This window comes from Echiichthys vipera (genome assembly GCF_963691815.1).
Source record: "Echiichthys vipera genome assembly, chromosome: 3".
In the NCBI taxonomy this organism is placed as follows: Eukaryota; Metazoa; Chordata; class Actinopteri; order Perciformes; family Trachinidae; genus Echiichthys; species Echiichthys vipera.
The window spans coordinates 10,780,625-10,802,410 of record NC_139828.1 but is presented as its reverse complement, the minus strand read 5'-3'; the positions used below and the strand labels follow the sequence as shown (position 1 = coordinate 10,802,410).

The window sequence follows — 21,786 nt, the reverse complement described above, 5'->3', positions numbered from 1 at the left end:
AGGCACACTAGAGTAAACCATGATTTAATATTTTCAGGACAGATATTTCAGATGTTAACACCTCTAACAGAAAGACAGTGATTTCAGTAGTTTGAGTCTTTGGTTTATCAAAAAATAGTAGTCTTCTCTTTTCCAGTGGTCTTATAACTGGAATCCTATATTTTGAACAGATAAGGAAGAAGTTGATTATATGTTTGCTTTGTACATGGTTTGTATTGCAATGCAATCATCTAGATCCCTGAATTTTCAAAATGTTCAAGCGACTAAAAAGTGGGTTGGTTGGCCAACAGAAAGGTTGATATGGGATGTTTTTTGTTTTTTATTAATTGAAAAGGAAATAATTTACAATATTGTGTCATAGAAAACATGACTATAATACATCTCAATATACATGCAAGGCACACTGGAATAAAGCATAACTTAAATTGTATTTTAAAAATGCAACAAATTAAAATGAATAGAAGAAATTATAGGTACCAACATGGTTTGTATTGTAATGCAATCATCTAGATCCCTGAATTTTCAAAATGTTCAAGCGACTAAAAAGTGAGTTTATTAATGGTTTATTAATGATGATTTTTGTAGCTTTATTTTGCAATGAAAACTAGAATTTGTATTTCCATTGCTAGGCAACAGCCTTGGTTACTTCCTGTTAGTTGATGTCATTCACATACACAGCAACAGGAAATAAACTAGGACTGATTGGGAATGTTTACATCTTTGAAAAGGTCCTTATATATATATGTGTGTGTGTGTGTGTGTGTGTGTGTGTGTGTGTGTGTGTGTGTGTGTGTGTGTGTGTGTAACAAATGAAATGATGTGGGGTGTGACAGCTGTGACTTTTACTTCCGTGCTGTGATTTAATTGGTTCAAAGTTGATGAGACAGTCCCTCACACTCCGCCTTTCTGCCTTTCTCTGTGCTAAAGCTCAACTGTCCGGGAGAAAGAGAAAGAGGACCTTTGTTGTGGACCATTGACCGACATTTGACAGCAGGTCGCGACAGGACAGAGGAGCAACAGGCTGCCGGCGAGGTCAGTGACTCATTTGACAGCTCAGTCCTGTATTTAACTCAACTTCTCAAAGACGTGTTGCTAAGCTACCATGTAGGTTAACTAACACTAAGCTAACTTAACCTAACGTTCCCTGTGAGAGCTGATGAAACTCTACTTACTTTGCTTGATAACGTCGAGGAAAACATTGCACAGAAGTCATGAAAAATACGGAGGCAGCCGGTTAAAAGAGGGTTGTTGTTGTTGTTTGCGGAAGTTTGTTTACAACAAGTCTTTAGTTTCTCATGTGGGGCAAAGTTCATCAACCATTAACTGGAAGAAATGACAGCTGCTGTGGATCATTCAGCGCGCCATATTGATGACTGTGTTGTGTTCAATGGCCGCTTAAAGGGGTTGGAAATCATCCAATCGGCAGGATTGATTATTTATCATGTAGACCAGAGATCTCCAACAGGGGGTCCTCAGAGTTACTGCAGGGGGTCTGCCAAATTGTCTCATAATATTTCCAACATGTTTTTTTTTTCAAAAGATGTGTCTGAAAATAGAAATAAATGCATTTACACAACCTTGATGAAAGGCTTGATGGCGTATAGTCAAGGTAGCCATGCACAGATACAATTGAGCTGAATGATTCAATGGGCCTTCCAAATATATGTTCAACATTAACATATGATGTATAAATATATGAATATGTCAATAATGATTATTGTAATATCTTAGAATTGTATGCACCATTAAAAAAGCTCTGTGTATAGACTACCACCCTAGCTGTTAGGCCCAATTTAATATGCAAATGTATGTGGAGAGATTATATCTCCACACTGGCCTGTGAACGCCTCGGGATCCCCCAGTTAGAGCTGGTTAATGTGGCCCGGGAAAGGGAAGTTTGGGGTCCCCTGCTAAAGCCGCTGCCCCGGCGACCCAACCCCGGATAAGCGGTTAAAGATGAGATGAGATGTGCCCTGCGATAGACTGGCGTCCTGCCCATGGTGTACCCTACCCCACGCCCAATGTCAGCTGGGACCCCAGCCCCCCGCGACCCTCATAGGGACGAGCGGTTGAAGATGATGGGTGGATGATTTGTAGTCGGGTGTCCCTGCTCTCTCTTTCAGCTAAGGGGCCTAAAAGACATCGAAGACACCCTGATGTAGACTACTGCGATGAAATTCTATTTTTGCTACGCAATTAGGGCTGCAACTATCAATTATTTCTTTATCAATTAATGTGTCGATCATCTTCTTGATTAATCGATTAGTTGTTTGGCTCAAAAAAATGTCAGCATAGTGTTTCCCAAATCCTAGGGTGACATCCACAAATGTCTTGTTTTGTCCAGACAACTCAACTCAAAGATATTCAGTTCACCTGTCATAGAGGAGTCAAGACATCAGAAGATATTAACATTTGAGAAGTTGGAAGTTTAACGATTCATTAATTAATTAAAGATTAATTGTTAATTAATTAATGATTATCAAAATAGTTGGCAATTTATTTAGTAGTAACAACTAATCGTTTAGTTGTTGAAGCTCTTCCACAATGGTCTGATTCTTCGGAGACTAGAGATTATACCAGTAATGCCAACACAAAGCATTTTGTATACGGTGTATGCGCTTAATGTAATATTGTGCTCAGCAGGCATTTTACAACCTACTGAAAACTCCAACATGTTTTCAGCATTTCGGTTCACCATGTTTAACATTTTCCAATCAGTAACTCAGTGGGCTTGTGAAGGAAAGCTGTGCGCTGAATTTACAACACAAGGCGAAATGAGAGCATGGTGGTGAAATGGAATCAGGCACAATAATCTTTTTATCTCTTGTTTTCATAATCATTGGAAGCCAAAATGGTAATTGAAAAATAAAATTTGATTAACCGCTCAGCCCCCCAGACAGTGACCCCTTAATAAAGCAATGTCTACTTATGACCCAGTGTGTGGACATGAGCTGTGAGCACATACTTGTTTTTTCCCCTCTCAAATACTTTTACTTTTTTCCTACTTGCTATTTTGCCTTGTGTTGTGATGCACTTTGTGACATCTGGTCTTGAAGGGAACATTTATAATTATACTCATTTTATTTGTGGGACTTTTTGAGGCTTGAAGAAATCTGATTTTCTGATATTTCACAAGTATATTATGCAATGGATTTTTTCCCCCTTTTCCCTTTGTTTCTCCGTAATCATCTTGTAACCCCTTCAAGGGTCCTGACCAGGTTGAGCTCTGACTAAATGCTTTTCAGCCCATGCAAATTACTCTCACTGACCTGGGTTGACAGTATTTAAGATATAAGATAGATCCACTTTTAAGAATCCAGCTCTTAATTAATTGACTCTATGTCTTTCTTTCTTTTTTCTTTATTCTGTAGATCTGTCAGATCAGAGGCAGCTGTAGTCTCTTGGATCAATGGCAGCTGTATGCCTCTTTAACCCACTGACTAGAAGTAGTGATCTCTTTTGTCAACTACAAGGCTGTTGCCTATAGCAACATGGCAGTAGTTTTCTGGAGATATACCAGCTTGTCCATTAATATCAATTCCATTATGTGACCCTTGGTATTACCACCTCCGCCTCATTTTGAGCCAGGGAAAAACCCTGACATAACATTTAAACTCCATCGGGAGCATTGGAGCTTTCCCTTCTCTGGAGGAGGATGATGTGGCTCAACACTGTAAAGATGTGACAAACAGTCTTATAACGCAATAGGGAGAAGCCAGATAGCCTTTTCAGGAGTGCTTTGCTGGAATCACTTGTCAGTGAGATGATTATTTCAGTCAAAAACAGCTTAGATTGTGTTGCATAACAGCCTTCTTCACGTATTGTGTGTCTCTGAAAATTATCTCGGGTTCATCTCACACTTGATAGCAGGGAGAATCGTGTCAGACTTTGCTTTGTAATAAAGCCAGGAAAGATGTCATCAACTGCCTCTCATAAATAAAACCTGTTTCTCAACCAAGCTGTTGCAACCAAATGCAATTTGCAATCACACAGAGTCTGGAGCACCACAGGTCATGAAAATCTCAGCAAGAATTTTATTCAGCCTGACATCTACAAAGAATCTGTGAAGTCAGTTCGCAGTCGTTCTATATAAATGTTTTTCCACTGATGGAGCTGCTTTTCTTCAGTGTAGTTTTCAGGATACGAGGCTTGTCCCTCTGGCAACAGTTCCTTCCCTCAGCCTATTCTACCTGAGCGTTTACTGCATGTTGGCAACAGGTTACAGCTCCTCGGCTACTGCTGCGTGTTTCTTCAGCAGTATTATCTCATAGACCATGTCCGTCTTTGATCCGTCCGCCCTATACATCAGGTTAACCTCGGTCAACTACCAGTGTGCCAGTAAATACGGGTGGAGTCCACTGACATCTCCCTGCGCTATCTAAAGATGTTGGGAACACCAACAATCATCCCTCTTTGCTTTTCTCACTTGCATCTTTTTGTCATGTTTTTCATTTAATCGTGATTAATGATTTGATCTATGTCAGAAAATTGTGAAAAATCGCAATTATTTTCACTATCAGAATTTCTCAGAACCTCAAACCCAAGGTTACGTCAACAACCAAGAACCCAAAGATATTCAGTTTATTATCAGATAAGGAAAAGAAAAGCAGCAAACCAGCACGACTGATAAGCTGTAACCAGAGAATAATTGTCATTATTTTCTTAAAAGATGACTTAAGGAGTTAATTTATTATCAAAATAGTTGAGTTAAAAAGTTGAATACTAGAGTTAAAAATATATATATATTCCGTCGACCAATCAATTAATTAAAGTAATTGTTTTAGATCTACAAAAGATATACAAATATTTTGGGGTTTTGGACCAAACATTGGACTCTGATACTATTTACTGATATTTTTATAGTTCAATGTATTAATTGACAACATTATCAGCAGATTAATCAATAATAAAAATGGTTGTAAGTTTCAGTATATACAGTATATGATAGAGGATTTTATCCGTATCAGTCTTGTGTGAACTTGAGCATGCGCTGACATACAGTTTATCCTCCTCACTTCAAGAAAAATAGCAACTGAATATAAAATTGGACAGTTGACTTAACTAGTTATGGGTTTATGTCATCTTTATTTACCCAATTGAGTAAAAGGCTAAATGTAGTTTTTATTTAAGGCATTAATTCATTGTATTAATGGGATAGGGTAGTTTTCACTTAAAGCAGTATTTCTCTTGAGTAATTCCTTTGGCCTAGTTTTTATTTTAAGCAATATCTTACAGCAGTAGACAGTATTGCTCAATATTTCACCTAATAATTTTCACTTGATATGAATTATCTCAAAGTCCATTTTTCGTGGATGCCTTCATGTGAGCTTGTGAACAATCAATCTCCAGCATAAGTGCCCAGCTGGACCATAATTCGTACCATTATTCATGTCTTTGCTCTTGACTCTAATCCATAATTTTAAATTAGACCAATTTTCAGAATCCCCAGATTTCTTTCTCATCATTTATCGAGTCTATACTACGTTTATGTCGTAGCAATAGCAATTATCCCCTTAAGAACCCACTATTCTGTTAGGATACCGTAAACATACGTAGAAGTTAGCGTAAATCGAAAGAAGAAATAAGTCTTGTGAGTCTTCTGACCTAAAAGTTTCCCTTTGCGAAGAGATAATCATGAAACAGTAAAGTCGTGTGTTGTTCCTCTGTGGTGATGTCACTATATTTATAAGTCAAACCAATAATTATGTGTTTAAATGTACAAGTCACATGTTTATGCTACACCTTGATCTACCATACATTGGCCTCATCAATCCCCCTTTTCATGACCCTCTGGTTTTAAGACTATTATTTTTAAGATGCTATATAGTTTTTAAAAAATGCAAAACAAATATAGCTGTGGAGGTAAACAAAAGAAAAATAAACTCCAAATGTATCATGATCCATTTTTCTAACTTTCAACTCTGACATAGCGGCATGACTTGAAGTGTTTGCTTGGCTGCACCATTTTATTTTTTAAAGGGCAGTTTCATCCTCATTGCGTCATAGTGTTGACAAATGAATTTATCATGGTTGCGTTGCCTTTCTGCCCATTGTCTTAAGCTGCCCGACAGGACAGGGATTTCCCAATTCATAAGACACTTCTTTCCTGCAAGATAAAGTATATCCACCACTTAAAAAAAGAGTATGAGAGATATATTTCATCATGCATACAGAGGTGAATATCTGTGTCTGACACTATATTCCATGTCAGAGATTGAATCCAGCAGTCACAATGGCAGACAGCGGGAAGACTAATGAGACCGGAGGTGCAGCAGCAGAACCGGCTAATGGAGACCAGCAGGTGAGTAGCACTGTGACCCAAAATGACACATATTACAAAGCCGAGGCATATTATGAACTCATTTGACGCTTGATAAGCCACCATGGGGAATCAGTCATTGTCCCTAACAGAATACTGAAACTCTGTGCTGAAAAGAGCTTTACTTGGAGCTTTACACAATTTTATTTCACATTTTTAATATCTTTTCGGTGACTGTAATTGTTATTTTTGTCCTAGAATGTTGTGTCAAGGGTGAGCAATTTGACTCTGGTCAGTTCAGCCTGCGAGGTGGTTTCTAGCGCCTACAGCAACACCAAAGACAGTGTGCCCTTGCTGAAGGGAGTGATGGATGTGGCCGAGAGTGGGGTCCGAACCCTGGGAGCAGCTGCCACCACGGGGTCCAAACCTCTTTTGGACATTATAAATCCACAACGTGAGTTCTTCTCTCTGCGCAAAGTATGATGTAATATATTTGCAATGATGGCGCTCTTTAAAAGATTATTGCAAGCCTGTTGCACACTGAAGGTGTGAAAACTGATTTCAAGTCCACTTGTTACCTGTGGGCTAAAATACAACAAGAATAAAAATAGGTTTCTTCTAAGAATAGAATTTCCAGCTTGTTTACTGGAGGTGTCGTGTTTAATCCTCTATTATTAAAGGTCCTCTATTATTGAAAGTGAAATACTTTTTTTATTATTATTATTATAAAGCAAGTCAAGGTGCTTTAGAAATAATGTAATAGTATCAAAACACTCAAACCATGGAAAAATGCCTGTATTCAGAAACTGCGCCTATATTTAATTAGAAAAGGCTGTAATGCTGCATAAGTCATGCTCTGGCTGCAATGACGGTGCAGAGATGCTGAGAGTGGAGTGTATATGTGTAAGACACGGACCTGCTGACCAATCAGAGTTGACTTATTTTCATGGGGGGGCTGGAAGAGAGAGTGTTTTAGACATAGGGTAAATATAGGTATACTCAGACAGACAGTATGTGTTTTTAAACATTAAAGCATGTGAACATGTTCTTGTTGAAAACCCAAAATACAAGTGCAAACCTGAAAATGAGCGTTATATAGGACCTTTAAAACCCTTTCCATTCTCACTGTACTGTAAACATTATTATGAGTATATTTCTGTTGTGTACTTGATTCAGTTGCCACAGTTAATGAGTACGCCTTGAAAGGACTGGATAAGATGGAAGAGAAACTGCCTATTCTTCACCAACCGGCAGACAAGGTCAGTAAGAAATGAGGCTTTTATCCTTTACCTTTTATCACACTAGCTTGTTTTACAGAGTAACAGCCCATATTACAATGTGTGTGATGGTAACTTTCATCACACTCATTCATGTATCAAGACACTTCAAACATGGCTCCAGTCATTAGCCCTCTAAAGAGGTCCGCAAGTTGAATCACAGGACAAGTAACCATAGCAACATTTATACTCACACAAACACACACTGAAAATAAAGATGATTTGACAGCAATCTCTTTCCATGGTCATAGTAAGTTATGTGTAAAACACTAAGGGTGTCTTCGCCTTACTCTGTTAACTGCTCCTTGTAGAGCAAATCATCTCAAATGTTTTATAGGAGTTATGTAGAAAATACATAATAGCACCGCCATTCCTCTTCCAAGCATGACTTATTCTCCTTCTTCCTCAGGTGGTGTCGGACACAGTGGGTATGATGTACCAGTCGGTAGCAGGGGCCAAAGATGCTGTGGTGGGGGCTATGATGGGTGGTGTCGAGCTGACCCGGGCAGCGGTCAGCGGAGGTATCCTCACCGCCATGGGCACCAGGATGGGCCAGATGGTCGGCAGTGGGATGGGCTTGGCACTGAGCCGATCCGAGGACTGGGTTGACCAGAACCTACCGCTCACTGAGAGAGAGCTGGGTCAGTAGCTGTACTAGCTGTGGAAACCATAATCAATCCATAAAAACCAGGGGAGCTTATAAACCCATATGGCTACTGCTGAGGTGTAGTGGGGTGTGTTTTGACAGTTGGATCAAATGAAGCTGAAACAAGGCTGCAGATTGAATTAATTATGGCCAACGAGTGGACTGTTTGGCAAGTTTTTTTTTTTATCACAGATGACTGTTAATACACAAAACAAACACATGTAAGGCGTCAAGACCCAGTCAGAGTTGTTTCACCTCAGTGCTTCATAAATAATGCTGATGGAAACAAAACTTTAATAGTAACAAAGCGCTTCTAAATTTGATTTCCTAATCTCTCTGTCAGTCAAAGGGAACGGTTTCAACCCTGTTTTAAATTGTGGTTGTGGGGCTTTTTGTTGACATTTGGATCAAAGAATTTACCTTTTGGATATGTCATAAAAGCAAAAGCGGTTGTATTTAAATTGTCATTGCTACATCACCTTAATCTGATTTTTGGCCCTTTTTTTGTTCTTTTTACATTTACACCTGCAATTACAGATGTATGTATGTTGATGTATGTATGTTGTTGTGGTATCCCATATACTGTTCTTTAGTAAAGCATTAATAGGGCTACAGTTTTGCTCTGGAGAGGGACATTTTATAGTTTAAGCACGACGATTAGCCTTATATCCCTCACATTTCTCCAAGTTTAATTTCATACATTATAAATTGTGGCTGGCATTTCTGCAATTTACTGCAACTTCATTTATTCCATAATTAATATGTGTGAATAATGACATTTGCTCTATTTGCTATTTACTATGAAAGGCAGTAGCCCGCTCAGTGTCCTTGCTTCACTGTTACAGATCAAACAGCAAATTCGATGAGACTGCCCAAATGAATTATCATTATGAATACAGGACAAGGCGGTGTTGCAAGATGGGTGGCGGTCGTGATAAAAGTGTTAAATTCTACCTCAGTGCCTGGGTCTGACCAAATGATTGGTTGATGCTATTCATGGAAACGGAGATAGGACATTCCACTGAACATCCCCTCTGTTAGATTGGCCCATAAAGCACCTTCAATTTCCAGCACTCACAGCTTTGACACCTGCTACTGTGATGTCATGTTATCATGACAACCTGCCATACTCCAATATAGCAGTAATACTCAAAAGGCCTTACTCTTCTCTGATTAAGGATATGAAAAAGATGCAATTGCAACTGTGACAGTGACAGCAGCAAAGTACCCATAATGCCAGTACTCTAGGGATTTTGGATTTGTTCCGTGGTTGCTGTGGCTTTTTAACAGAGGCACAGGGAGATAGTGTTACATCCCTTATCATCCACACACTAGTGGCTGGGTAAAGTGAGGTGGTCTTTTTGTCTCTCTTGAGCAGATGTGCTTTAAACCTGTCAGTCAAGTAGCCCAACTTGGAACAGATGTATCAGTTAGCACAGTGGGAGGGAGCTAATTGTGCCTCCACCCATCCACTCAAAACACCACCAGCCGCCCATGTCATAAAGAACGTACAAGTGCTACATTTCTCCAGTGTATTTCTCCATATATGGTAAATGGTAAATGGACTTGTACTTATATAGCGCCTTTCTAGTCATCTGACTACTCAAGGCGCTTCACAGTGTCACATTCACCCATTCACACAGACATTCACACTGATGGCAGTGGACATCTACATACCATCTAATCTGATCTAACCATTCACACCACATTTACACACCCATGCGCAGCACGAGGAGCAATTCGGGGTTCGGCCACAGCCGCCCCTTATATAGCAGTACAAACTTAAAAAACATAAGGAGGGATCAATAATGGCTGATTTAATATGTTTTGGATTATCCTTTTCCAAGAGTTGGCTCAACTGCATTTATAAGATACAATACTATAATCACACTTTTGTGCTTGCACCTACATATTTAACTTCACTTCTACAACATAAAACATTTATTTTGAATATATATATGAGATTAATATGATTCTCTTTCAGCTGCTGTGGCTGAACCTGTCACCAGTGAGGTGACTACCACAACGAAGAGCCCCAGCTACTTTGTCCGCTTGGGTAAACTCTCTGCCAAAGTACAGGAGCGAGCCCTGCAGCAGTCCCTCGTCCGTGCACGGCATGCCAGGGATGCCACCTATACTACAGTGGCTCAGATCGCCAGTACTCTAGACCTGCTAGAGAGCACCCGTACCAGTCTGGGTACTGCCAGTAACCAGATAGGAGGAGCTTCAGAGCAGCTGCTGCAGCGCTGGACAGAGTGGAAGCAGAAGCGGACAGGAGCTGGACTGACCGAGTCGGAGCCAGATGGGACCAGAGATGAGGCTGAGGTCAGGGCTGAAGCATTCGGGAATTGACTAAATGGTTTCTAACCAGATTATTTTTGCTCTTGACAGCATTTACAGTGTATATAATGTACAGTACAGCAAATAATGTATAATCCAAAGTGACTTGGAATAGCAATTGATCAAATAAAATATATCTTATGGTAGAGCATGATAGCGAGATGAACAAAACAAGAGTCCTGAAATTGGAAATAAATCAGACTTGCGTTTTAGAGGCTGACATTGTATCATAGTGCCCCCACAGATTCATGTGGGATAGGAGGGATATTAAATTGTGTCATTAGGAACGGCAGGGTATGGGATATTACCTAGGCCTGAGGGGAAGCGAAATGGCAGGAATGTATATGTTACAGTTATCATCTTCTGATATTTTTTTATTTATCTGTATTAACTTTCTGTTCACAGCAGCTGGAATGGCGGGTCCTCTCAATGGTGCATGATCTGAGTGACCAGCTGAAGTCAGCATGCTCAAACGTGGTGTCAAGTGCTCAGGGTCTGCCAGGTGCAGTCCAGGACCAGCTTACTAGCGCAAGACAATCAGCCGAAGAACTGCACTCCTCTCTGGGGAACACCAGCACCCTCACACCCCTCCTTCTGGAGCGGAGCCGTCACCACCTGAGCCAAGTACTAATTGCACCACGTTGTCTTAACCTCAGTGTTTTGTTTTGCTGCATCAGCTTAACTAAATCTAGTTTAGTGCTTGAAGTTTCATTTTCTTTTTTCAGTGTCATCACTTAACACATTTTGTCCTTCTGTTACCTTTATATTGGTGCCTGAATACTCGTATTACACATGATTTAAACAGGAAACTCCTGCATACTTTACACAAACAAAGATCCATGCTCAAGGGTGTTTGCTCATTCATATGTATTTATAAAACAAGGACAGTCAAGCTAATGTGGTATTTAGTACACATAGAGTATGTGCCTCAGGGTTTTCTCACCACAATAAGCTTAGCATATATAAGTAATATTGTTGTAACTGATGTTGGTATGTGCTCGTTCCCAGGTTCAACAGTCTCTGGATGGTGTCATGGAGTATCTATTACACAACACACCACTCAACTGGTTGGTGGGACCTTTTGCTCCTCAGATCACTGAGAAGGCAGAGAGAGATGTGGCGATGAAGCAGAGCGAACCACACAGCTAAAGACGTTGTTTCTCTCTCCTTGAGTTAATCATGTGGTGACAGCAGACTGGTATTTACTGTAGATGGGCCACTTAAGACAAATATCTGCTTGCTTTAATGAAAGAGGCCTTAAATTTATTCAGTCAGGTTTTCTTCATGATGCCCTAAATGTGTATGTTAGTTAATGACACTACATTTTTTTTTATGTTCACGAATTTAACCATGAACCAAAAGCTCTGACTTGTGACTGTAGAGAATGTACACGTGTGCACTTTATAATTGATCATAAAAGAGTATGAAAATAATTTTTACATATGTTTTAGATGAATCTATGAATGTGCCCATACTGGTGTTTGAAAGACTGTAAGCGCCTAAAAAGAATTCAAAGCATTCCCAAAGCTAAGCCAAACGTATGCTGCCCGTCAAAACCTGTGATCATTTCAAGACCCTAGGTTCCTTTTATAAGAACTTAACAGACATATGCAAGTCACTTTAATGAGATGATGAGTTCATACTGTAGTAATATATGTTTTTAGATTTGATGTTTTATTTGAATCAGTATTCAGTGCCTGAACCTTGATGGGTTCACGAAAGCAGCTAATGAATTGTCAATAAGCAGACATGTCAATAAATATTCTCACACAAGCACAGTGATGGTGTCTTGCTTGAATACATTCATAAAAAGTGTTTTTTGTTGTTGTTTTTGTTTGGTTGAGGTGTTGGACTCTGCTATGTTGGCGTGACTTACTTTTTTTCAAGTGATGAAAAGTGTTTGTAACACAAACTACATTGCAGAAATACATTTCTACATAGAAATGCAGAAAATACATTTAAAAATACAGTCAGATACAATTTGCATTGCCACCACCACCACCATCAGCAGAGACCTGGGAGACCGCAAAGCACAAACAACTCTGGGGAAGAAGTTGAATCAATAACATGCATTTTACCTGTTTTTCTGTTTATAAAATGTTCAAAATCTTTCAGAAAACACACCTGTATATTCACAGTGATATAAATAACAGATTAAATATAGTTTTCTCTTGTCAAACTGTAAAAACAAATCACAGTAATAATCAATGCTGAGCTGTTGGCCTGACTGACTGACTGACTGAAGGCTCGAGTCGATGCTGAGGATGACGTCATGGTCGTTGTTTCGAATGTCGGGAGGCAGCAGTGGGTAGGAGGCCGCGCTCTCTGCTGGGGACACAACTTGGACAAATCTGAAGCCCGAGGTCGTCGACAGCCCCCGGTACCGTGAATATCAGGTACTGTCTTCACCCTAGACCGCTTTGAGAGACACCGGCTGTGCGTAACCGATTTAAAAACCCCAGCTAGGACACTGTCAGGGGAGGTATTTTGGGTCTGGCTGATTAATGCTAGCAGCTCCAGCTAACGCTAGCCTGCTAACACTTAGCGTTTATTCGATTTAAAAAACAACATTGGTTTACAGTCCGTCGCTAAGGACGCTGTACTTCTTTATTTTCTGGGTTTTCATCATGACGGAAGGCTACCAAGCGAGTTTTGACTCTTTCTTTTTGTATTGGTATCCTCTTGTCAGACAGACAAAAACGTCCAGCGAGGCTTGTTTGCTAATGTTTCAGTGTTTGCTTTGCATCAGGACGACAATTGTTTTGTGCTGCGGACAAACTCAAACTGGTCAGCTGTGAGTCGTTTTAGCTTGACCGTAAGCAACGTTTGCCAAGACATCGGTTGATTTTTAGGGTTCCTTTTAATAAAGTTTTCGGGCTGGGTTAGTGTAGACATGTCTCTAGCTTTTGTTTCTTTTTTTTGGTAACTTTGTCCTGACCAAAACATCTTGCTGTGCGGTGGAAGAAAGCACAAACTAGCTGGGCTACAGACTGTAACTTGCCTCTTACAGTGGCTGAGCAAGTCTCTTTGAACCTTCTTTGTTTTCATTGATGTGCACAGCTCTCTACCTGGATTTGTATGTCACTTCCACGACGTGCTACTTTCACAACTCCAGCTGTTTGTCCTCATATTGCAGGAGGAGCATTGCATTATTAAGTGATCAGATTTTATTTTGGATTTATTTGCTGTTGTATTTTCGCCACTTAATGTTTGAGATCATTGTTATTCTTCTACACTTATTTGGAGACTAAATGCTCAGTTAAGTGCGACAAAGTCCAGTTCTGCCTTAGTGGCAGAAATTGACTTTTTTACTCTGCGGATAGTTTTGGACTTTGAAGTTTGGTTGAAGAAGGTATGAACCTGTTTAACAAAACTTCATAATGATAATAATACATTATTTTATACGCCATATTTTACAGACAAAGTCAGATGGGGCTTCAAATGACAAACTTGTTAAAATAAGATCCAAACTGTAAAATGAGCAAGTAAAAAATAAGACCAATGAACACAAGACTACTAACCTGAGACAAAAGCCAGTTTAAACAAGGGGCATTACAGCTACAATTAGTAGGTCATGATAAACCATTAGTTACCAGAGAAACTTACACTTTCTTAAACTCCACTCTCATGCTCCAATGCCAGTCTCCAAACTCTTTTAGCTATATATATATATATATATATATATATATACACACACACACACACACACACACACACACACACACACACACACACACACACACACACACACCATGTAATCAAAGAGGGACTGCTAGTGATTTTTGACTAACTTCTGCAACCCCATTTCCAGGACTATCCTCTCCCATCCCCCTTACCCCCTCTGTCAGAGCATGGCTCAGGAGACCAATCAGACGCAGGTGCCAATGCTTTGCACTATGGGATGCGGTTTCTATGGTAACCCCCGCACCAACGGCATGTGCTCGGTCTGCTACAAGGAACACCTGCAGAGACAACAGGGAGGGGGACGATCCAGCCCCCCGGGAGAGAAAGGTAAGAAGATGGGAGAGAAGTGACCTATAAAAACCATGGGGGTGCTAGATATGGGTCTGTTGGGAAAGACGGGAACCTAGAACAGGGTGGTCACTCATAATCTGTACGGTCATGGGGGGGTCAATTGAATTTGCTAAAAGGGGTTGGAGAACAGAGGTAGCAGTAGCTGCCTACACTGTGGCATCATAAAGCAAGAGAGTGACATCTCCATCTGTTTTTTCATATGAACTCAAAACACATCTGATCATGATAGACAAACAAGAGTAATGAATGGCTTATAATTAGGGGGTTACAAACAAATGGACAACCATCCATGTTCACCATGGCCAGAACGACAGGTTTTGTGTTGTTGGTGCTATCAGACTGTTCTGTTTCCACACAGTTGCTACATCACCGGCAGGATCGCCAGGGTCAGCTGGGGTGACTGTGGAGAGTACGACCTCAGAGCCCAGTACAGAGGTGGCAGGAACCCCACCTGAGGAACAAACGACCAGGTACATTGGCTAACACATGGGAGAGAGTCCTTAAACAATAAACACATGTGAATCAGTGGTCATTTCGTTGCCGTTCATCAAGTAAGATTTCAAATACAGTATCATGTGTTCCCTGTCAAGTGTTTTTTTAAGAAGCTGATGAGATAAATCAAGTGATTTAATGAAAAAAGATGGGAACTCAGACGTGGTGCTAATCATTCTATTGGACATTTGATCATATTGTTAAATTGACTAAATAATGAGTAGATCAATTATCTCAATTAGCCCCGGCACATTGTGGTCTAATGTGTTCTCATTAGTCCCTTTAATTAATTAATACAAGTACACCAGCTTGCCTCTGCAGGGATCAGAGATGGTAAGATACTACATGTATTCACATCTTACTGTTAAAGACACAACCTGACAAGGTCATAACTGACTGTGGTGCTGCATATTTTATTACATTTACAGGTGGCATTATGCTTTTAATGACAGTTGTAAATTGAAAATCTATATAAAGTCTTTGTCACTTAGAGGCTTCTCTAGACTCATATCTTGCTGACCGAATGTCTCTGCTTTGCATTTTGGTTTAGTCTGCACACATTTACATTAAACCAATAGAGATGTTGTGAAGTAGACGTGCTGTTTTTTTGTAACCAAAACTACACGCTCTGTATCTGTGCATTTACACACATAATCCTTGACTGTAAGCAGGTCTTGCTACACCTTACCTACGTAAAGTGACTTTTATTTATTTATTTGTTATTTGCTATTATTATTTTATTTATTCATTGTTGTTCTGTGGATGGCTAGTCATTGAGCACTACTGATCAGTGCTTTCTTAGGGTTGTTTGTTTTGCCATTTTCACCAAGTCTTGTGATAATTTTGGAGGGTTTTAAGTATAAGCATGTTTTTCAACAAAGGCAGAATGAATGAACCATATTATCAAGCTCTCTTGTTCAAAGATGACACTGAAAGAAAGAGCTGAAGAGTTATGTTCTGTGTTTTAAAGACCTGCTTGAGGGTCTGTTCCTAAAACTGCTGTATAATGTTGAACAATTGTTCCAGGCCTTGTTCATTTTTTATATAAACATTTTTGTAAAGGGTTCCTGTAGGGTTTGATTTAATTATGCCAACAATAATTGGAAATAATAATTATAATCCAATATTTATTTGTGAATTTTGAAAAACCTTATTGTGTGATGAGAAAAGTATTTGAAGATGATAAAGTCTTGGACTTCTATGAAGCTGTTTTAGAGGGTTTATAATGACTTTTTATACAGATGTAACATCCCTTCATTTGCTGAAAGGAAACCAACCAAACATTAGGAATAGACTAGGATAGATCTGAGAGAAAGACAAAGTCTTTAACATTTGAGCAGTAGCTGTACTTTATTTTAGTATGAGACCCATGCCTACATTTTAGAGTGTCCTGGGAAAATACAGATTACCCACATTATAATGAAGCCAGTTATCAGATAAATTGTTCCAGTAGTGGGTTTATTCTTCTCAGACTGTCCACAGAGGAGTCCAAACAGGCATCAGCGAGAGGAAGTTTTGGAATTATCAGAAGGGATTTGCGCCTGATCTGTCTGCGTAGTGTAATCGTGAACAATTGTGCTGTGTACTATATGTATGCGGCTATGCCCTGTCCCAGTTTCTGCACGCCCTGTCCGTTTGTAGCTGCTTGTGTCTTGACAAGCTGATTGTGATTGCTCTTCAAAGGCATTTCTCAGCGTAGTTTACAGGGAGCATGCTGAAACAGATCCAAGAAAGTTGCAGTCAGTCACCAAACAAAATTATGCAGTCAGATAAAACAAGAAAAAAAAGATTAAAGATGGAAAAATCTAGTTCCTGTGGTTGAAAACTCTACTTTATTGTTTGTACTGTATTGTGTTCACTCCATTTCCACATAGACGCCCTGTAAGTAATTCTGGATGGCAACAAGAGCACCTAGGCTGTGACGTTAACAACATCACTAATATGTGCAGTTGGACAAAATGCACAAATCTTTCAGCCATAAATTTACTGCATCAGTTGTTTGGATTCATTAATTAGCATTGTTAATAAGAAAGTAACTCCTGTATGGTCTAAAATGTATTTGTTTGTTGTTGCCATGCCAGTCCCAGCTCTCCCAGCCCAGTAACTCAACAGATGACAGCTATGAGCATCTCCCAGGATTCAGGAGCTGTAGACTCTGATCGAGCGGAGGCGGAGGAGGGAGAAGAGGAGGGTACTTCCAGCAGTTCAGGTAAGCATCACAGAAATCAGTGGTTATTTTCCAAAACAGTCCCTACCCACTATCCACATCGAGTGAGTCACGCTCTCAGCAGTGGGGGGCACTACTTAATTAAGAATCATAATGTGCTTGCCTCCCTCTCGCGTCTCCGAAACAATAACAATAATACACTGTGCGGATTACTTTATTTTATCTGTCCTCCATACTATTATTATTATATATTGGATGTTTCTCTTTAGGGGTAATGGAGTTTTCAAGTCAGCACCTGTGCAGAGGGTGGATTGTTTTAGTATTATTAATTGTCTACTTCCACATCACACTGATGGGTTTGGGATGGCCCTTAATATCACAAATCCACTATTTAAATGTGTGAATAGGACAATGGTTCAACTGTCAGAATTGGGTGTGAAAGACAAATAAAGAATACATTTAAAGCTATTTTAATCAATGCTCAATCATACTTGATTTCTAAAATTTCTATTATAACTGACTCATAGTGGAAACCCTTTTTACTTTTGAATGTGTAATTTGGCTTATTGTTAATTTGAGTATATTACCTAGTGTTAAACATGAAGTTATCCTGGTATAAAAGCATATGTTTGAATTAGCCCAAGTAATGGGCATATTTTGTGACCATTTTGCTTGTTGGTGTGTGTTTTTTTTCACCAGAGCCAGTGGGGGAAGCAGCACAGGCTTTGTCTGACAATGACCAAACTCCAGACAAAAACAAGAAAAAGAACCGCTGCTTTTCTTGCCGGAAGAAAGTTGGGCTCACCGGTAAGGAAGAGAAGAATTTCCCACAAATACGTTCAGAGTACAGATGGTTTAAAGTAAAGGTCGACCATGAATGGATTTCTAAAGGCAAATATAATAATGATAGTTAGAGCAGGAAACCCCTGGAGCCCACTGGTCTCGAAGTACAGGTGTCATTTTTCAGTCTGATACATTAATAATGCCAACAAACTTACCATGCTCATAATTTACAAATAAGTACAAATATACAGTTCGATTTTATTTAAATATAAATGATATCAGGTACACTGACTATGACTCCACAGCCAGTTGTGCCAATAACACTTGTTTACAGATTGCCTATCGGACAAACTAGTTAATCGGTGACCTGCTAGTTCAAAGGTCATGAATCTGCTTTGTGTGGGTTCTCCACTTACCTGACAATCTCAAGGGAGAGTTTGAATTTCAGAACAGTTTGTTTAATGCACAAGCTGTTTGTAGTTTTTTGGTAAACTCATTGCACTTTTTGCATATCATTGATGCATTGTTGTCATCGTATTACCTTTTGTCTTACTGTTTCTTTACGGTGTAAAGTGTCCAAATGTCAGTGCGGTATTTCACAATGTGTCACAATAACACAAAGCAGACCATTTTTTAAAAATTCACTGCACTGTCAGAAGTGTTGAAATCTGAAGCAAGAATTGCTTTATCAAAATGAAATTAATCTTGTCAATAAGCTATCTCCCGAGGAGATAACAGTTTGTGAACTCAGATCCTTGAACTGTTAAAAGACAATGTGCTTTTTTTTACTTGAATGACTCGTGAATCTGAAAGGGGATGATGATATTCTTGGGCTACTGAGATAGAAGAGACAACTTACGTGTGATTTTGATGTAACTGATCAAAAGCCTAGAAGCGCATGATGGATTACAGTTAGGTAGTTTTTGAAATATCCAGCATGTTTTATCTGAGCTTTGACTTAGATCTAAGCTTTGACTCTGGTAATTCCGTCATGTTTTTTATGCCTAAAAGGCATCTCTAAAATTGACTCTGAAAAGCCTTTAATTCCCCAACAAGATCCAACTCTAAGTCCGTGGTTTGTGTAATGTTTTTCCTCCACAACCCAACACTTTGTACAGACAGAGAGCAGCATACTGCAGGTTAGTGGTGCATTTCACAGTGTACTGCTGGCCTCCACCTTTTTGTCACACTGGATTAACCTAAACAGAAGCTCTAGTTGCCATTTAATGTTGAATAGTAATATTTACAAATGTGAAAACAGGCCTGAATGAAGCCTGATAATGGCTTGACCCTCAGGGTCTAGTATAATGTATTCATGTTCTGTTTTACTCTCTGTTTAAGGCTTATTTTGACAGTATTTTCAGTAATATTAAATATGCCCAGTCTAAAAGCCGGTAAAGTTGACTGACCCTGTTTGCTTCTCTTTACTGAAGGTTTTGACTGTCGCTGCGGGAACCTGTTCTGTGCCATTCACCGTTATTCTGACAAACACGATTGTCCCTATGATTACCGGAGTGCAGCTGCTGCCCGCATACGCAAGGAGAATCCCATCGTTGTGGCTGAGAAAATTCAGAAGTTATGAGGACTGAGTGCAAAAAAGTCTCTGACTTTGTGAATTTGAACAATGGCGACTTGGATGAAAACACCTGATATCATGGCTTCATTTGTTCATGGTAGACTAAGGCGGGCGGGGTGGGGTGGTGAGGTTGCAGCCACTGTCCAGACGCTTCCCTTACTAGCCTCTCCCTCTCTCTCTCTCTCTCCACTAGTGACTGTGTGAGAAAGTGTGTGTGTGAGTGCGTGCGCGCATGTGTGTTAGTATGAAAGTGTGTGTGCACATTTGCTCGAGAGTCAGGGAGAGAGCTGTAGGGGCCTGGTGGACGTTAGTGTTGCTGTGGGGAGGGAAGGCTTTTGATTTGACCCTTTTTTGTTTCTCAACTTGGGGAACCGTGTGGGTTTATTTTTATACAATCCCTGTAGGCATTTGAGGTGAGACAGGGATAAGCTGTTGAGGAATGTGTCACAGCCTGGATCATGACACAGAGGTCAATTAAGAAGGTCTAACGAGTTTTTTAAAAAAAGAAAAACTAACTGCTATATTTCATCTATCAGTAAGACCTTTTAAGGGCTTTGGAATAATTTTTTTTTTTCCCCAGACTGAAAATGATGTCAACTTCTTGTCAAATTGGCATATTTTGTCCCCCTCCCATCTCCTCTTACCTTTTCTCGATGGGTCACCATACATTGAACTCCCAAGTCTCAGCATTTTCAGTAATGTTTCTCTTTGATATATTGACTTATCATACTGATATTGGGTGCATGAACAGTTGTTGGAGGGGGAAGGTAGGGGAGGGCAAGGGGAGGGGGGAAATGAGAACCTTGACTTAACTGAGTGATTGAATTCTGTGTTTTTTGTTTTGTTTTTTTTCTGTTTTAATGAGCGTATGACATCAGAAGATCTATATTAATATATTGTAGTTAGCTTGAATTGTGTGATTGCATTCTATTTATTTTTTATCGTTTGGTTGGTCTGTGCTGGAGGATTGGCAGCATGTGTCAGCAAATCATTAAGATTTGAATTTAATCTTTCAATTATATTTAAGTAATTCCATCTTGATTATATAACCATTGAATAAAAGATACACAAGCTCTGACCTGATGGAGTAGAGTCCAGTTAAGCCGTTACAGTTACAATTGTGCAGTAAGATGTCCATAGTTTTGGATTTGGAAACAAAGCACAACAAAGCTTGTCAGCCGCAGAGCACAAACTAATGTGCCACACCTACTCAGTTTTGTTCAGCATCTGGGTCATTCGCAGTTTATATTTGATCTGTATAGCAAGGAAATTGCCTTCTTGTTCAATTGATAAGATGTTCTGTTTTATTGTGTTCTCCACGAATGCCCTTTTCTGTTTTATGGAGTCGGAGTGAAGCTCCATGTTTCTCTAACCACCAGCAGACCCCTTTACATGCTGAATGAAAACTGACCTGGGTCGCAGTGACTGTACACATTGACACACCTCCTGCTCAGCTAAAGTAAAGATTGTTGCAATGCTACAGAGCTGCGTGCTGTGCTTTTACAACGTGCTGAGATTAGGACGAGTCCTTGCTACGAAGGCCGCCTCTAGCTAGCTTCTTCTGGGAAGATCAAACTTACCTGCATGTGTGCAGTCAAACATACGAGTAACTTTTTTGTAACCGACTGCACCGTTTGAAATGAAGCTGGAATGTTTTAAAAGCCGCACAGCAGTAGCACAATGCATGGCTGGAACCCTTAGGTTCGCATTAACAGGACTCTTCCACAGGACTTTTTTTTCCAAATGTAAATACCATATGGCTCCTATTCACATAGTATAATCTTAATGTAGATGTTTGCAAGGTCATAAAGGTGGGGGACTAAGGTGAAGCATAGTACTATGTGTATAAAAGTACTTTTCATGGTTATCTGAAAAAAATGAATGTGCCACAAATGGCACTGATCTCCTTTTCCCCATCGTTTTATTTACCACATCATCTGCCCATGTAATGTTCAAAGTATGTTCAGTATCTGGCTACCATCAGTGTCTCCTTCACATGACTTCTATTCTACAATACTAGTCAGATTGTTAACAAGCCCCTTAAGCTTTATTAACCTTGCTGAATTACACAGTATCCCAGTCCATGCTTTTATCCTGTTACTGAAGTCTATTCATAGCATAGCGATATTACTAAAAGTTAAAAAAGCCCCTTGTGAGATGCAGAGGGGAGTTTTAGGTTTCATCTTTTTATTATCAAAAGCTTTCCTTGTA

At 39.7% G+C, this 21,786-nt stretch overlaps 2 protein-coding genes across 2 annotated transcripts; both read left to right on the top strand.

Moving 5' to 3' along the window:
- Positions 1-963: 963 nt before the first annotated feature.
- plin3 (perilipin 3) lies at positions 964-12,289 on the top strand. Its single transcript, XM_083940329.1, has 8 exons — positions 964-1,032; positions 6,212-6,301; positions 6,518-6,713; positions 7,436-7,518; positions 7,946-8,177; positions 10,167-10,507; positions 10,928-11,146; positions 11,531-12,289. The coding sequence occupies exons 2-8, from the start codon at positions 6,233-6,235 to the stop codon at positions 11,669-11,671; spliced, it is 1,281 nt and encodes a 426-aa protein (XP_083796455.1). The 5' UTR covers positions 964-1,032; positions 6,212-6,232; the 3' UTR covers positions 11,672-12,289.
- Positions 12,290-12,793: 504 nt separating this feature from the next.
- On the top strand, positions 12,794-20,318 carry LOC310966565 (AN1-type zinc finger protein 5). Its single transcript, XM_083940328.1, has 6 exons — positions 12,794-12,918; positions 14,334-14,533; positions 14,916-15,027; positions 17,131-17,258; positions 17,916-18,023; positions 19,433-20,318. The coding sequence occupies exons 2-6, from the start codon at positions 14,374-14,376 to the stop codon at positions 19,579-19,581; spliced, it is 657 nt and encodes a 218-aa protein (XP_083796454.1). The 5' UTR covers positions 12,794-12,918; positions 14,334-14,373; the 3' UTR covers positions 19,582-20,318.
- The last annotated feature ends 1,468 nt before the right edge of the window (positions 20,319-21,786 follow it).

What these genes read in the sequence shown, in the direction of transcription:
- plin3 (XM_083940329.1), top strand. Translation starts at nt 6,233, where the DNA reads ATGGCAGACAGCGGGAAGACTAATGAGACCGGAGGTGCAGCAGCAGAA. An exon ending in GCTCACTGAGAGAGAGCTGG is followed by an intron (nt 8,178 to 10,166) that starts GTCAGTAGCTGT and finishes ATTCTCTTTCAG; the next exon opens with CTGCTGTGGCTGAACCTGTC. An exon ending in GGACCAGAGATGAGGCTGAG is followed by an intron (nt 10,508 to 10,927) that starts GTCAGGGCTGAA and finishes TTCTGTTCACAG; the next exon opens with CAGCTGGAATGGCGGGTCCT.
- LOC310966565 (XM_083940328.1), top strand. Translation starts at nt 14,374, where the DNA reads ATGGCTCAGGAGACCAATCAGACGCAGGTGCCAATGCTTTGCACTATG. An exon ending in CAGCCCCCCGGGAGAGAAAG is followed by an intron (nt 14,534 to 14,915) that starts GTAAGAAGATGG and finishes GTTTCCACACAG; the next exon opens with TTGCTACATCACCGGCAGGA. An exon ending in GGGTACTTCCAGCAGTTCAG is followed by an intron (nt 17,259 to 17,915) that starts GTAAGCATCACA and finishes TTTTTTCACCAG; the next exon opens with AGCCAGTGGGGGAAGCAGCA.